At 37.6% G+C, this 17,610-nt stretch overlaps 1 protein-coding gene across 1 annotated transcript; it reads right to left on the bottom strand.

Annotated features, from left to right (window-relative positions):
* Window positions 1-1,152: 1,152 nt before the first annotated feature.
* slc5a12 (solute carrier family 5 member 12) lies at window positions 1,153-16,925 on the bottom strand. The gene is made up of 15 exons (XM_055192534.2): window positions 16,440-16,925; window positions 15,876-15,941; window positions 15,732-15,783; window positions 13,557-13,624; window positions 13,108-13,262; window positions 12,796-12,936; window positions 12,406-12,535; window positions 11,578-11,666; window positions 9,412-9,524; window positions 8,609-8,676; window positions 8,429-8,515; window positions 4,836-5,014; window positions 4,495-4,598; window positions 2,057-2,148; window positions 1,153-1,979 (listed from the first exon to the last, which is right to left on the bottom strand). The coding sequence occupies exons 1-15, from the start codon at window positions 16,782-16,784 to the stop codon at window positions 1,788-1,790; spliced, it is 1,881 nt and encodes a 626-aa protein (XP_055048509.2). The 5' UTR covers window positions 16,785-16,925; the 3' UTR covers window positions 1,153-1,787.
* Between the last annotated feature and the right edge of the window lie 685 nt (window positions 16,926-17,610).

The following is a 17,610-nucleotide window of genomic DNA, read 5'->3' on the forward strand; positions in this document are numbered from 1 at the left end:
GAAGCAGATTTAGCCTCTGACGCGCGTCAAATGCTTGCTTTTTCCGCACGTCTACTTCGCTCTAGACGTGCGAATGCATTCAAACTGTTCAATCGGCAAACTAGTCGCGGTAGACGTGATTGTGACGCCTCAAACGCGGTTGGTGTAAACGCAGCATTAGATGTTTATGAAACCAGCCACAGATCTGATTAGATTCTAACAGTGATTTGGGAATTAATTTGAAGACTTAATCATCTAACATCTGTTATAAGAATTTTTCATGGAAAAGCAATAGAATTGAGTTTAATTGAGTAATATTTACATTAAGACAGACAATATTTTACTGTAAAATTTCACTGCTGGAGTTTCGGCATTCTGTGCTTTCACAATTTACATATGCTTCGAATGCAGATATCCATGACTGCTAATGTAAGCAATATGCATAGCTCTATCCATAATTGTGATAAATAGGATGTGGATTCAAATATTTCCTGGAACAGCATTTCCATCAATCAATGGGATTTCAAGGATAGGTTTAGGTCCAGCACTAACATTCTTGTAAACCTATATTTTCTCTCAGTTTTTAGTGGTAGTTTATGTGCCTTTTCGTGAACTGTAGTACCTGAAAATCATTGTTGGTTATTGTGGTGGAAAGTTTAAGCTTTATTTCACAGAAAAATTCAAATAATAATTGCTGTTATTGTATTTTGCTGTTACTGTATTTTGGTCTCAGCGTCAATAAATTAACAGCAAACCTAATTTTTTAAGTGAATAAACACTTTAAAGTTGAAAGGTTGCTGTTAGGAAGAAGGTTACAGTAGGTTTAAAGGTGCCACAGAATGTAAACCTTTATTTATGTAGATGAATAATAAGAGTTGTGTACATCCCTACTGAAAAAATCCAGCTAAGACCAGCATAAGCTGGTGAGCTGGTTTTAGCTGGTCCCCAGCTTGGTTTTAGCTGGTTTTGCTGGTGTAGCAAGCTGGTCTAGGTGTGTTTTGGTCACATTTTAAGCTGGTCTAGCTGGACTTAGCTGGTCATGCTGGAATACCAGCTGGCCCACCAGCATGACCAGATTTGTCAGGCTGGGAGGACCAGCATAAACCACCTTAAACCAGCTAAAACCAGCTACTAGCTTATGCTGGTTTTAGCTGGATTTTTCAGTAGGGATGGTAATGACATATCATTAGCTACTCAAACGCTTTTGTTTCTTATGTAAACCTCGTGCTTGCAAAAGTCTGCTTGAAACAGGCCAATCTCAACATAACACAGACTGTGATGTACGCCCCAACATTAAATTAAGTACAATGTTTTTAAAATCCTAAGAACAAAGTTGTGGCTGCTGAGTTAGCGCTATATGCTAGTTAATGCTATATGCTAGCATTTAGCCTGAAGTTCTACTATTGACGTTACAGTTATACTAAATCTATATAAGAGTTGGAAGGTTAGGTTTAGGAAAAGAAGCGACTATGTTTGATTTACAGAAATGTTGTTCCAGGACTAACTAAAGACAATGATCAATAGTTAGCAAAACTGTGATCAATTCTATATGGCAATTGACTTCATCTTTTAAAGTAGACAGCTACCGGTAAGACCAATTTTATTTATATAGCACTTTTAACAATTGTTCATTGTACCAAAGCTTCACATAAAATAGAAAAAAAGAAAACAGAAAAAGGAAAAGAACAAGTCAGTTTTTTAAATGTTTTTTACACACAAAAAATGTCTAAAGCATATTCTGCAGCATGTTTTCTGCAATAAATCATTGTCTATATTCTTCGATTGTTATCCTGGTTAAAGAGTCAAACTCAAAGTGAAGTTTGTTTTGTTCGATCCTGACTCATTTCATTATGGTCAAAAGCAGCATTTGTGTAGCCATTGACTGACATGTTATCATTTGTGTTCTTAAACCTCCTCTCAATTTCTTCCATGACTTCCTCATAGTTGTTGTCCTGGACGCCTGGACCTGTCTCCCATGCTTTGCCAAAGTCTGTCAAATCCTAACAGAGGGAGAAAACAGTTCAGTTTGCATTTGCAATAGATTTGGTCATATTCTTAAAAGAAACCCTCTTTGTACCTCCTTGTCCTGACTGAAATCTGCTTCAGAGCAGATGATCTCTCTCACTGATCGAGTAAGGCCTGACTTCAACGTCTTGGGATCAGTTGGCCCTGCAGACACCAACATCACTAACTTTTCATGATGTGTACAGCAATGTAAATAGTTTACAGTGTTCAGATTTAAAGTTGTGTCACGATCAAGTTTAACAGCATCAGCTTGGCCCACTTACAGTACATTCACACGGGGCGAAAGCGTTTACGCTTGATGGAAGGCTTGTCTGATGCGTGGCCAATCACAGTGGCCGCAACACATGCTCCGGTATTGCATAAATGTAATTCGCTGGCTCTCACTAGGTTATTTGCATAAGGCGATCTGATTGGCTGACGCAAGCGTTGGCGTTTGAAAAGTTGAGACATTTTGTTGACGGATTCACAATTCAGTTCGGCAACGCATGACATCACCCATTAAAGTAAATGAGAAGCGTTAACGATTACGCACCGTGTGAATGTACCGCTAGTGAAAGTCCACATTTCCTTTCCGATTTTTTTTTAGTTTAACTTTAATTTCTCTCTTATAAAGTTCTTCAGTCAAGCCCTTTTTTATTTAGTTTAGTTTTTGTGTATAATTGTGTTTGATTCTGTCTGATATCTGTCTGTCATCTTTAGTAGTGTGTATATGGTTTAGATTGCATATGTTTTTTTTTTTTTTCATTAAAGACACCAAGTATTTGTTTTCTGTGTACATTGTTTTGTATTGCTTCTATACACATTATGACAAGTAGCTTAAATATTCAAAATAGTAGTCTTAAATTACCAAACAATTCTTAACCGTCAAGTTGTGTTAATTACAGCTGCACTGATTTAATGTTAGATTTAAAATTTGGGCAATTGTCATTTCATTTTAATTTTAGTTAAAAAAAACTTTTTTTTATAAATGTACATACTTTCAAGTTATTGTTTTTGTTTGGAGGGGGTACCTTATTTACCTCAATTACTCTGTAAATTCAAATGGGTGAGAAAATACTTATTTTACAAGGTTCACCCAAAAACATGATCCAATAAAAAAAAACTTTATTCCTCTAATAAGAGTTGGCTAATTCGAACCCCTAACCCCAACGTCACAGGGGTCAAGGCAAATCGTACTAAAACTTACAAATGGGGTTGCATGCATTAATAAAAATGAATCAACTCGTAAAATTTGTATGATTTTTTTGTGAGATCAGGCTGGGTTATTAGAGGAATAAAGTTTTTTAATGAAATCATGTTTTTAGGTGAACCTTTGGTGAAAAAATACTTATTTTACATTTCAATTTACAGAGTAATTGAGGTAAATAAGGTACCGCCTCCAATTCTCGTGAGATAGCATTGAATAACCCCATACAACAAAAAATATATATTTCAAATATAATTTTAAATATATTTCAAAATATACAAAAAATATATGTACTGATATTGTGAAATATGTTTACAAAAATGTTTTTTTCACCAATATATTTTTTGGCCATTTTTGGTATATTTTATAAATATATTTTAAAGAATTTATATATTCATGTCGCATTGGAAAACTATGTATGTTACAAAAAATGTATATATTTTCAACATTTGCACACTTGCATAATTTACACTTGCATAATTTTATACAATTTATACTCTTTATTCTTTTTATAAAAACTTTTATATTTTGGCCAGGAAACATATTTTTTTCTGCATGGGTTGTCAAATTAAAATTAGAAATGTATTTGTTGCCTGCGGAGCCCCTAAGGGGACATGCAGCAAAATTAAATAAAGTTTAGTTTTGCGTGCACACGTGAAACTTTCACGTGAGCACATGAAACTAAACTTTAGATTTTTTTACTCTAATGTCACTTAAGGGGTTGGGTAGTTGCCCCTGAAATACATTATATGTTAAAATAAAAATATGAAGCTTTAAACTAAATATACTTTCAAAATCTAAATGTATTAAGCATATATTTTAAACATATTTTTGGCCAAAGAAATTGATTTTTTGACATATGGGACTGTAAATCACAGTAAAAACATTTTAATGTTGCTTAACCATTGTGCGGTTTCTGGGTTTGGGGTGCAACCTGTGTTTCTGTTTAGCCTTCCAAAGAAATTTATAGCACATATTTCTAACAAGGTCCCTGGTTGGGTCATTTAACTGTTTCTGCAAATGAAACAGCACCAACCATATTAGACATGAAAACTTACCACCTGCAAACAAGCGCTGTTACTCATGTCACATAAAACTAAATTATGCTTTTGGTGTAAGAAAGTTTGTCTTATATTCCAAGTAGATATTTCTCTGAGACAGCAGGCGTTGTGTTTGTTGTCAGATTTACGATCTATAGCTTAATGTGGTTTCCTGCCATTGAGTGATAGAATAGAGCAGTTAATGAAACCTCTCTCTCTCTCTCTCTCTCTTTCTCTCTCTCTCTCTCTCTCTCTCTCTCTCACCAGTCAGCATTGTGATACATAGCCCGGCTGCCACGGTGCCAACAAAACCCACAGCACTAAAGTACAGATAGGACATGCAGTACCATGAATCAACCAGCCAGGACCTGAGCACAAGAAAGCATTAGTTTACATTACTGTATCATAAAAGTGCATTGTAATAGCATAATTACACATCTGAAGTAATGCAATAAAGTTTAAATGTCCACACTGCGAGCGAACCATGTGTAATGACCTAACACTACACAAAGACTAATATCATCATTGCTCATTGCTCATTCTTTAAAGCTACAGAAAAATGTGAGCAGTGTGTCTTTTTACTATTTTAATATATTTTACGGCACCTGTCAGTGATTATAGATGTTACAATTTGGTTGGTTTCATTAGCTGTAATGCTGAGGTTACAGCCTGCAGTGTTGAGTTCAAGAGGATGTGTATTGTTACTGGATGCAGGGTAAATGAAGGAGCCCACACCGGCCCAGAATGAGAGAGCAAGGCCCACCGTCAGACCCCCAGCAGCCCCCTAGAAAGAAAGAAAGAACAAAAGATTCACAGGATGTAATATGATAGACCAGATAGTCCTCAAATGATGCATCAAGAAAGATGACAAGGTTCCTGTCCCAAATGGCGCACCTCATGTGGACTTTCGGTCTCGTTGCCTTAAATTGCGTGTGGTCGCTTAGTCTACGAGTCCGTAGGGTGTCCCATCTTTCATTTTTAAGCTCCAAAGTGTGTTCATCAGTGCCCCCTTTGAACCCTTGATGCGGTCTTTGGCGAAGACACTTTACAAGCCAGGCCCTGTCCCAAATGGTACACTCCGGACTTGTGGACCTCCTCAGAGTCCACACTTTGATCATCATGTAGTGCAGATCCTAGGGACCCTTGACGTGAGTCCACGTCGTATTTTGGGACATACTCAAGCGTCATGCCGGAAATAGGAAGTAGTGAGCTCCTCCCGCTCTTTCACGCCGGAAATAGGAAGAGAAGTTGCCCATCAGTGTGAACTCCTCCCTTCCGACGTCTGATTGGTCTGATTTTTCTTTCGCAAGGACTTGGTAAAGTGTGCGAAGCCTGCTGCAGTGGGGGCTTCGCCGAAGACCGCATCAAGGGTTCAAAGGGGACACTGATGAGCTTGAGTATGTCCCAAAATACGACGTGGACTCACGTCAAGGGTCCTTAAGGTCTGCACTACATGATGTAATCAAAGTGTGGACTCTGAGAAAGTCCATAAGTCCAGAGTGTGCCATTTGGGACAGGGCCAAGATGTCAAAAAGCATCTGAGCTTTAGTGTATTGACAGCGTGCCATTGTGACCACATCCTGGGGTTTCCCGAACAACGACGTAACTTGCTGCTGAACCACCATAGTACGATACATAGTTGGAGAAACGAACTACCTTGTCAAGAGTGTGGCCCTTTATCAATGCCAAGGATACTTCCTTGGCAGGACTAGTCCTTACAAGTCACTTCCTTCAGAGGGTAGGCAAGGCTCATTTTAAGCATTTGGAGAACACGTAAATGGAACAGGCTAGCAAGTGCATGTCATTGCGTCAATGAAAGGTGTGCTTTTGGTGCTGCACGCATAGGATTGTGGGTGAACCGCGTGAAGAGCGTGAAGGATACACATATGCATCCTTTCCTGTATATGGGATATTTCTCAAACGAAGGACTTAGTCCTTGGCTGAAATTCCGAGGATCCTTGACATTGGAACAATCCTTCGACGGACGTCAATGACATAGCATCCTCGAAATTCTGGCTTCCGAGGATCCTTCCTTGACATTGAGAAACGGCTTATTTCCTGAAAACATAGTAACGTTGTAGCACATTCGTCGTTTGAACCATGTTGGTTGATGATGTCACGTGGGAGGTGGAGTACTAAATACTCGGTTCAAATCGATTTAATGTCAGATTACTGCTGTAAAAAACATATATTGCACGGGACTGCTGATTTAGTTATTGTGATTTAGTTATCTGTTGTTATTTAATTCATGCGCAAGTTCCCTCTTACGTCACTCCTCCCAGAGATTCCCCAGGGTCTTAAAGCTTGTAGGACTGTGCACATGTGTAGTTTTCAAATGCAGCACTTTAATTCTGTTTACAAACTTATTTATATTTAGTATTTATACTTATATATATATTTAAAATGATGGATATAGAATGCGCTACATGTTTTTTGCTTATTTTGTTCAAAAGCACGATTAAAGGCGGAGTGCACGATGTTTGAAAAACGCTTTGGAAAAGGAGACGGGCCGACTACCAAAACACATTTATAGCCAATCAGCAGTAAGGAGGGTGTCTACTAACCGACATTCTTGCAGGGTTGCGTATGTGTGGGGCGGGTCTTTTAAAAGAAGGTCCAGATTCTATTGGGGTAGGGGCTTGTTTGTTTAGATGATTTCAAATATCAACATTGGCTTTCAAACATTGTGCACTCCGCCTTTAACGTAAGTCTACATATTATAATAACAAGGAACTATGCTTCTTACGACAGGTAAAGAGCTGTCGTTCAAAACAAACAAGTTTGCGATGCAGATTGCGAATGTTCGTTTGAACTATGGTTTCGGGAAACACCAAATCATTGAACTTTGTCAGTAACGACGAAACTTATGACAATAGTTGGTTAACGATGCTTTTGGGAAACGCACCCCTGATCAGTTGATGACAATTTTGCAATAACGCCGCCCATTGGTCAAAAAATTTATAATGTATATTTTCCAATACTCATCATCAGAACAACCTATCCTCCAAGTTATACGCCATACAGGGGTGCGTTTCCCGAACAACGACGTAACTCGCTGCTGAACCAACATAATACGATGCATAGTTGGAGAAATGAACTACCTTGTCACCACTGTTTCCCGAAAGGATAGTAACTTTGTCGCACATTCGTCGTTTGAACCATGTTGGTTCAACAACATAGTTGATGATGTCACGTGGGAGGTTAAGTACTAATTAATCTGTGCAAATCGATTTAATGTCAGATTATTGCTGTGAATAACATATATTGCATCGGAAGACTGATTTTGTTACCGTGATTTAGTTATCTGTTGTTTATTTTCAAGATATTTAATTCATGTGCAAGTTCCCACTTACGTCACTCATCCTGGGATCCTCCAGGGTCTTAAAGCTAGCATGCCTGTGCACATGCGCTGTTTTTAAAACAGCGCTTCAATTCTTTTCACACACTAAAAGACATACAATGGAATTTAAAAATGCTTCTAACTACAGGTCAAGAGCTATCGTTCCAACCACACAGTTTGCGAATGTTCATTTGAACTATGGTTTCGGGACACTCCAAAACGTTGAACTATGTTAGTAACAACAGAACTTCCGATGTTAGTTGACTAACGATGCTTTTGGGAAACGCACCTCAGGTCATTTGTCACTTCCCTGAAATACAACACATTGACTAAAATAGCACCCCTACTGGCAGCAGGTGATGATGGCACAGAAACATTTTGCCTTAATCTAAATAGCAATCGTAAAAAATGTAGCTCAGTTGGTAGAGACTCACATTAGCAGTTCAAATGTCACGGGTTCAATACCAGTGAGCACATATACAGATAAAAAGTAAACATGGAATGCACTGCAAGTCGCTTATGCAAACCATCTGTAGGAAGCAGAAATGTAAAAGCAGATTACGCTTAGATAAAAAGAGGCTAAGGGACCATGTGTAAAGTTCACACACTAACAGAAACCTCATTTTGATTGGTGGAAATAGTTAAACGTCATTACACGCAACAAAAAACACACTTTTTATGCTTAACTTTGAAAAGTCGTTTTTGGCTGCTGCACAGTCCTTGGGGTCAGCTTTTATTGACTGCATCAGATGTGTTTACCCTTTGGTAAATGTAGAGTAACAGAAAGGTAGCATAAACTAAAATCTGTTGGTTTCGAACTGTACTGTGGTACTGAGGTTTGAAAGAGTATAAAGGAACCTTTATGTTGGTGACAGGAAACAGGATTCCCAGTGAAAACAATCCCAGCATTGGGCCCCCGCAGATGCCGTGGATACTGAGGGCCGCCTGAGGAACAGAGCAGAGAAAAACATTTATTCACAGGAAACCATGCAGGATATGATCCGTCCAGTCCAGATGAGGATCATGTGAGCCACATACCTGCACAATTCCACCCATATATGAGGCACCCACAGCCATAGAAGTGCAGGCCACGCCAAACACCACACCTAACAATGTAGTCAATTTAGTTAGACAGATTAATTCAATTCTAGTATTCAGTGCTTTTCTTACATTAGCTCATTTAAGGGACCCTAACTATTAAACTTGTAACTTATCCTGCAATTAATATCCTGCCACAAAGACCTCACAGGAATTTTTAAAAGGTGGCTAATTTGTATGAATTCCTACAAAGTGAATCACACAAAAATGAATGATTATTAGAAAAATGAAATTCTGAGATCATTGAGGCGAAAGAAGATCATACAAAAACATATGAATGTAATTGAACAAAGTCATGAAAACTCAAACTCAGAATACCTGAGGATTGCTGAAATTGTACTATTATAGTAACATCCAGGTGCTTTAACATCTTTCAAGACTGATATATATATAGCTGTGTTTACATAAAGACACATAAGCTCTGGATAGCTGTGCTTTACCTCGCCATCTGTTTGACCTGACTGTTAAATAAGGCATCATAAAAAAATATTTAAAAACAAAAATAAATAGACACCCTTCCTTGCAGAAAATAGATTTTTGCGTTTAGGGTACTGGAGTATTTTAGCATAAAAAATTCAAAATAGCTTACAGACTTGTTTTTGTTTTCTGTGATTGTGCAAACAAAAACAAGTGCATTGCATTAATTGATCAAGAAAACGATTAGCTTATTAAAAATGACACATTTCTCATAGATTTACTTAATTTATGTCCTAAAAAGGTTTGAATGCAGTAAATGTATTTACACAGTCCTTTGCTGATCCAGTTGGCCGCTCTGTTGGATAAATCTTTAAAACACTGACTCACAAAATCCTCGTACATCACCGTTGCCAAAGCATTTATACTGGCGGCTACCGTGCTGAAAGAGAAACAGAACGAGATATTCAAGCCTCCTTTTATAGTTTTGTATAGACATGGAACTGGTGCTAGTTTAAACAAAGTCTTTAAGAAACATTCAGAAACATATTGAGCATAAAAATTCTGTCTCCTCATAATAATCATTTCTAGTTTGAGATGTCATTTGACAAGACTTTTTTAAGATGTGAAATAAATCTTTGGCGTTCCCAGAATACATATGTGAAGTTTTAGCTCAAAATATCATATAGATAACATGTTAAAATTGACACTTTGTAGGTGTGAGCAAAATGTGCCGTTTTTGGGTGTGTCCTTTAAAATGCAAATGATCTCTGCACTAAATGACAGTGCCATGGTTGGATAGTGCAGGTTAAGGGGCTGTATAATCCCCTTCTGACATCACAAGGGGAGACAAATTTCAGTGACCTATGCTTGCAAAAATGGTTTACCAAAACTAAGTTACTGGATTGATCTTTTTCATGTTTTCTATGTTGATGGAAGCACTGGGGACCCAATTATAGCACTTAACTCTTTAGCCGCCATTGACGAGATAACTCGTCAATTAAGAAAAAAACGCTTCCCTGCCAATGACGAGAATTTCCGACTTTCCGCAATACCGCTATTCACTTTCGCAACTTATACATCCTGGAAGTAGCACCTCACGTGAAAGAGAAAGAACTCCGTGTATGTTTTAAAGATCGCTCTGAATCTGATCTCTATCAAAAGTTCTTCACAAAAATTGAATTATCTCAGCTTTTCCTCAAAAATTGGTGTTTTTGAAGAAACCTACCCATATTTAAGAGGTGATAAAAAGAGAAATAATGAAGGTAGGATGAAACTTTTTTTATTTATTTTTTTTTTTTTTTGAAAGCAGATGGTCTGTTTTTTCATTTGATATATTTTTTGTTTATATATTAAAGAAGAACATTTTCTGGAAGGCATTAAACTTTTGTGAAAATCATGAAAAATGCTGGTGCTGGCTGGCAACTTTTCTTAAAAACGCTGGCGGGGAAAGAGTTAAACTTGAAAAGTCAGATTTTCATGATATGTCCCCTTTAAAATGTTGTGGGAAATATCAGTTTGACGTCACTTAACTTTAATCCACATAAAGATACATAAAGTAAACCTGTATTTCAGACTTTCAGTGAAGGCTGTAGATATGCAAAAGTTATGGATTGCAACACATCATAAGGAATTATTAGGGGAATTGTTATTATTGGAACATCTTTCTGAATGTTGATGCGTATTTAACAAAACATGATTTCTCAAATAACTAAGGTTGCGCTTTATATTATCTCACTTTAACTACTGTGTACATAAGCATTTGATAGATTTGATTTATTGTGGGCTTAGTATCACAAGTGTAATTACTGTAGGCTTATACAATTTAATGGCATCTATGCACACTCAGCAGATTCAGCAGATGCTTTTATGTAAAGCGACTAATGCTGGGTTCACACTAGCCGTGGTAGAGGCGTCAAGCATGAGTGATTTCAATGTTAAGTCAGTTTAAAGACGCGTGTCTGGAGGCGTTTAGCGCGGGCCCGGTAGACGCAATTTCGCCTCATTCGTGTGAATGCCGCAAATTGAGTGTTGCCGCGGGAAACGTGCGAGTTGAAAAATTTGAACTTTGGAGGAAAAACATGCCGTGTTAACCAATCAAGAGCTTACTCTAGTAGTGACGTGTTTACAGGAAGTGAGCGGAGTCGCTGAAGCCCCTCCCATGTCTCGATGACTAGAATTTTACATGCTGCTTTTACGAGCGAATGAAGCAAGTACACTCGAAATGTTCAAGCGTCCAACTACACGCAGTTGACGCGAATTTGATGCATCAAACGCATCTGGTGTGAACCCACAGTTACAGTGCATTACATGGCATACCTTTTTTTGTGATCCCTGGGTTCCAACCCATGACCTTTTGTACTGCCAATGCAATGCTTTACCACTGAGCAATACAGGAGCATATGTATTTAAAAAAATTATGTAAGTACCTAATATAAAGTGTGACTGGAAACTAAATTGTCGGCAAATGGAAAAATAAAAAGACTTAATTTTACCTCAGAGTTCCACTGAATGCACATGCGACAAATAACCCCGGTAGTCCTGGAAATGCCCCGAGAATTTCCATCACAAAATATGGCATGACCTCAGGAGAAACAGACACAGCAGTAAGTGTAAAAAACTAGATAAAAATAGCACATGTTGTTGTGTTTACCTCTGGGAAGTTTAAAGGACAAGTTTGGTATTTTACACTTAAAGCCCTGTTTTTTCTCGGGCCAGCATCATATGTCCAAATTTCAGTCAAAACCGTTCTATTTCATCATAAACAATCTGAAAACAGGGCTTTAAGTGTAAAATACCGAACTTGTCCTTTAATGTACTATAATGTTTTACTAATGCTACAAGCTATATTGCACATATATGAAATAAAATGCTTATAATTCAATATGCGTATAGCTTTAGGATAAAAGCTATTCGTTATGTCTTTTGGTGCATGTTTTGATAGACCTATAGGGGCGGTTTCCCGGACAGGGTTTAGATTAATCCAGGACTAAGCCTTAATTGTTTTAGGGCATTTAAGTTGTTTTTTATAAACAATCCTTACGAAACAATACTGCTGTGCATATTGATACAAAACAATGGCAGTGATAAATGTTAAGATACATTAAGACATCTTAAAGATGCATTCTGGGACTAGGATAAGCCCTATGCAAGAAACCACCTCAGATGTTAACAGTGCAAACAAATGATGGACAGGATCTCTCAGATTGTTTGGTGTTTTCCGGCAACATTTGCATAATAAACGTTAGCACAGATAAAAACATAATAAACTGTAAAATAACTGAAATTTTGATCAAATGCACCAGATAAATAAAGATCATCACCTGGTCAGGTGCAGAGACAAAACCAGCAGTCCACGGGTCACAGTTGGAGTAGAAGGCATACATGATGAGTCCCGACATCACAGCACAGAACAGAATAATCCACAGACCCAAAAGATTTAGATACAGGGCCCTGACATTACACAAAGTGAATGCCCTTTCATTTTTTTTCAAAACGTTATATGCATAAGCAACTGTTGCATATGTATAAAGATCATATTGTGTTTCTACCCAGAACTCAGTGTCTTAATTCTTCTAAATTAAATTAGAGCTCAGATTGATTTCTGTCAGCGTTAGTTAAGATCCTGCTTTATGAGAATTCCTGATCCAGAATGCATGGGATATTGCATTACATGCTGTACTACATACATAAACACTCTAATGTCCGCTCACCAGCGTGCATGTCTCTCTGTTTTGCAGGAAATGCATCTTTGGATGGTTGATTGGTTTACCCCATAGATACCTAGCCAAGTAAACGTCCCCCCCACCGAAAGGGTCCAAAAAGTGTGTCGCCTTAGTGGATCAACATCAAAGCTGGAAGCAATAAAATGCAATGGTAAATCTATTTTTATAAAAAGAAAAGCCTTTTTGCATTAAGAAAATGAAGCATGATTTATCAGTGATATGAAACGTAAACCACAAAATTGCTTTAAGGGGACTATTTTTTCTTGAAATGACACACACTGGAATAACTACAGTACATACTCAAACACTTCCAGTCTGCCCCCAGCCTGAGATGCGTTCCAAACAGACGCGACCCCCCCTGCTTTGCTCGCACCCTGGATCAGCACAGTAAGGAACCCCACCACCATCACCACCATCTGGAAGGCATCTGTCCAGACCACAGCCTTCAGACCCCCCTAAAATACACACACACACAAACTCTGTTACGCTGAATAAAAATAAAAACATTGATCATCTGTTAAAAGTCATTCATATGCCAAATTGAATTTTCTGTTGCGTTTGTTTTATAACATTTTCTGGTGAATAAGTATTTATGTAGTTTAATTAAATATTTTTATAGCTAAACACAATTTGTTATCCTTTGTGAAATGAACTGACCAGCAGTGTTAAGTTAAGTAAAGCTCATCCAGCTGAAACCACCATTTATGTCTTATGTTAAAGATAGGAGTTTTTAAATCAAGAACACTCACCAATGTGCAGTAGAAAGTGCAGACAATGCCTGTGGCATAGATGGAACCCCAAAGATCAAAGCCTGTCACTAAGATAAAAATATACAGCACATGATTACAAAATACTATGTAGAGTCAGCTATCATCCTATAGAGGTTGTGTTCAACTGGACATTTTGTAATTACTCGGCAGTGATTGTGATGCACTTGGCAAGAATCACCAAGTCCCATATTTAAAATTTGAAGACATGATTTTTTTATGACTGTATACGCATACCGGCAGCAGCTGTTCACTGCGCTTCTCGTCACAAAGTCGTAGACATGAAATATTGATTTATTTTATCATTATATATGTATTATTTCCCCCCCCAGATTATTTTCACTACAGTCAAGAACCAGTTGCGTTTGTATTAAATGAAATGTCCATTGAATAACACCTACAGTATCCTTCTGATTGGTTGATAGGCAGGGAAGCTGCTATGTGATTGGTCCCTGTTCTAAAAGCTCACCCCTGCCCTCAACTCACTCCAGAACTGGCCTTTATTATTGTCCAAAAAAATCTAGCCAACCTGATGACAATGTATAGTGCTCAAGCCATGATTAGCTAAAAGTGTTTTCAAATGTGAGCACTTCATGTATCTCAATTTAACAGTTCTTACAATCTCGGAAAGGAGACATTTCAGAAGACTTTTTTAAAATGTCAAGTAAATCTTTGGTGTCCCCAGAGTACATATGTGAATGTTTTAGCTCAAAATATCATATAGATCATTTATTATAACATGTTAAAATTGCCACTTTGTAGGTGTGAGCAAAAATGTGTCCTTTAAAATGCAAATGAGCTGATTTTTGCACTAAATGGGAGTGACGTGGTTGGATAGTGCAGAGTAAGTGGCTGTATTATCTCCTTCTGACATCACAAGGGGAGCCAAATTTAAATGAGCTATTTTTTCACATGCTTGCAGAGAATGGTTTACCAAAACTAAGTTACTGGGTTGACCTTTTTCATGTTTTTTAGATTGATAAAAGTACTGGGGACCCAATTATAACACTTATGCATGGATAAAGTCAGATTTTCATGATATGTCCCCTTTAATTTTTTAAACTTTTACACAACCACAAAACATCACACATCTCTTGCAAAGACCTCTAGGGCTCACTCAGTGAAACCATTCGCTCAAATATCAAATCTTCAGACCAATTTTGCAAGACTGCAAGTAAATTATCTGCTGTTGACTTAACAGCTCTTGTGTTTCATTGGGAAAACACAAACATTCAAAACCAAGTGCAAATTACCACGTGAGGTTCCAGGGCTTTATATCATTCAGGTTAAAAAAAGAACATGCTTATGTTTATATCTTGTAACAGGTTCATGGAGTAATTGTGCATTTACACGACTTTTTAAAAGTGGCAAGTGTCTGTGTTTTGTGTAGCATGCTTCTGGCCAATAAACAAACAGTTACATCATGAGCACTTCCTATATTGTATTAATTAGACCCTACTCTAAAGTAGGGGCTAATTTAGTTCCCCCAAAATGCATTCCTGGAACTAAAATTGCAAGAAAACATATATAATTCATTGGCCTCATACAAATCTTTGATTATCATACAGTTTGAAGTTAGTTGGATTGTTTCAAGTGTACACGAATGAATATTAATGATTCAAATGAGTTCCACTGCAGTGTTTCATTATAATATAACCTATATGACATTTCAGTAGACAGATGCTGATGTTCGCAGTACACAGTAAGTCAACACTCTGAATTCGGAGACTTGGCTAATATAGTAGCCCTTTTATACCATCAAATGAAAATATTTAATCAAGCTCGGAGGAGTATGGTCATGTAATCCATCCAATAAGCTCAAAGAGGTCTCTATACTGCATATAGCCGTCCCTCACCTCTGTCCCATGACAGTTTTTTCCAGCATCCCTCCTCCACCCTATTCCCTCACTTTTTGCTGGTATATCTATTCCAGTTAAAGAGGGAGGAGTAATCTGGGTTCAGGCTAATATATCCTCCGCCTGGACAGGACGCGAATTATGCTTTATTACCTCATTTGATTACATGTTAATGCGAACTTGTGAAATTATTGGTAAAATTTTTTTTTTTTAAATGTAGAATACGTCTCTAGTTTGTAAAATATAAGGAAAGCTGTGTTACTTATATGTAAATAATTGCTTGTGATAAATCCAAACTGACCTTGATTCAGAGCTAAAGCAGGGGCATAAACCACCACACCAGTGTACAGAATCTGTGCAATTTAAACAGAAAAGTCACTATTCAAAACCCAAAATAAACAAACATGTATTTATTTAACATGAAAATACTTTAAATCACACTCACCGTTTGTACTATATAAATAAAAGTTGCCGCCACACGGACCGCCTTACAGAAACGTAACTCCAGATACTGTCAGGAAAACACAAGAAACAAATCAGAGTACACATATATGACAATGAAGGCCAAACATAACTAACGCTGACACGTTCAGTTAGATTAATCCCTTTTAGGTCGTGACCTTCAACCAAACCCAGCAGTATGATTCATATCCTCAGACAAACCTTTAGTTCAGTCCACTGTTATGATGTCCAGTTATTTCCTGTGCTGATGTATCTGATGCCTAAAACAACATCCTGGGTTGATGAGCAGCTGTATACTATATATTTTTTTGGGATGTAAAAAACCCCGTTCCCCCTTATGTCTTTTCTTTGCATAACATGTGAAAAATGAAATATAATACAATAAAAAGAAACGTTTGGCTTCATGAGCACAACATAAGTAAATAAGCAAAATTGTGGGTCATGGGTTTGAACCTAGGCAGCAAACATACTGATAGAAATGTTACTGTAACTCATTTTGCATAAAAGCGCCTACCAAATGCATAAATGTAAAATTCTTGCTAGATACCTCATATGTGCTGGTGATGCCAGACCTGTAGAAGACAGGCAGGAAAAGCTCAGCCGTCAGAAACACCACAAACGTGTACGCGACCCCAAAGATGACGTATGAGGCACCGTATCTGTAAACATCAGATGGTGCCCCGATAACCGTCACTGCGGACATGAAGCTGGCCGTCAAAGACAGAGCAACTGGCCCGCAAGACATCTGGCGCCCTCCGACCATAAACTCTTTCGATGCGCCCTTTTTCCTGTCTTTGATAGCGAAGAAGACCCCAATACTGGAGGAAACCACAAACAGCAGGGCGAACACCACATAGTCCCCCACATGAAATGTACCCACAAACTGCTCCATGTTTAGTTGAGATTGAGTCAGACTGTGATCAGATACTGTAGTTTGGCTCAGGGATCAGGTGCCTCACGTGCCAATCATGTTAATCATTGAGTCTTTAACAGGTTAAAAATGCTTACGGGTAAAAACATAGGTGTAGGAGTCACATCAGTTACTAATTTTACTCAGAAAATTTACAAAAGCTAGATCATTAGTTCTTCAGGAATTACGCATGTTTATCTACAGTATCTGTTTGTCTTTCTGCACTCTCAGAGAAAAAGGACAAGTTGTCCCTGGTTCAAAAAATACACTTCTGTACCTAAAAAGTGCATATTGGTACCTCTAAGGTACATGCTTCTTCTACCTTACATACTGGTAAGTCAAAGGTACATATCTGTACCTTAATGGTACATATTAAAAGACACAGTCCCATTGACAAAAAGGTACAACTTTTTTCTCTGTGTGTATACAGTCCTCTATGTATTTTTTATTTATTTAGATTATCATTGTGCACTTTGCAGTAAATATAGTAAACCCAGCATAAATATATAAATATAAGCTTTACTGTAGTTGAGGTCAAGAAAAATATTCATGGCGCTGTTAAAAAACAACTTGACAGAGTATTAACACTGATATTAAACAATGACATTTTCAATTTGTAGCACTGGTAAAAGTGGTCAGAAAAATATTCATGACACAATTATAATGGTCTCATGAAAGCCAATGTCAAAACAAACCACATGACAGTAAATGTAATGTTAACCCATAAAGCTAGGTAGTGTCTTAAAGGGACATTCCACTATTTTTAAAATATGCTCATTTTCCAGCTTCCCTAGAGTTAAACATTTGA

This window comes from Misgurnus anguillicaudatus, chromosome 6 (genome assembly GCF_027580225.2).
Source record: "Misgurnus anguillicaudatus chromosome 6, ASM2758022v2, whole genome shotgun sequence".
In the NCBI taxonomy this organism is placed as follows: domain Eukaryota; kingdom Metazoa; phylum Chordata; class Actinopteri; order Cypriniformes; family Cobitidae; genus Misgurnus; species Misgurnus anguillicaudatus.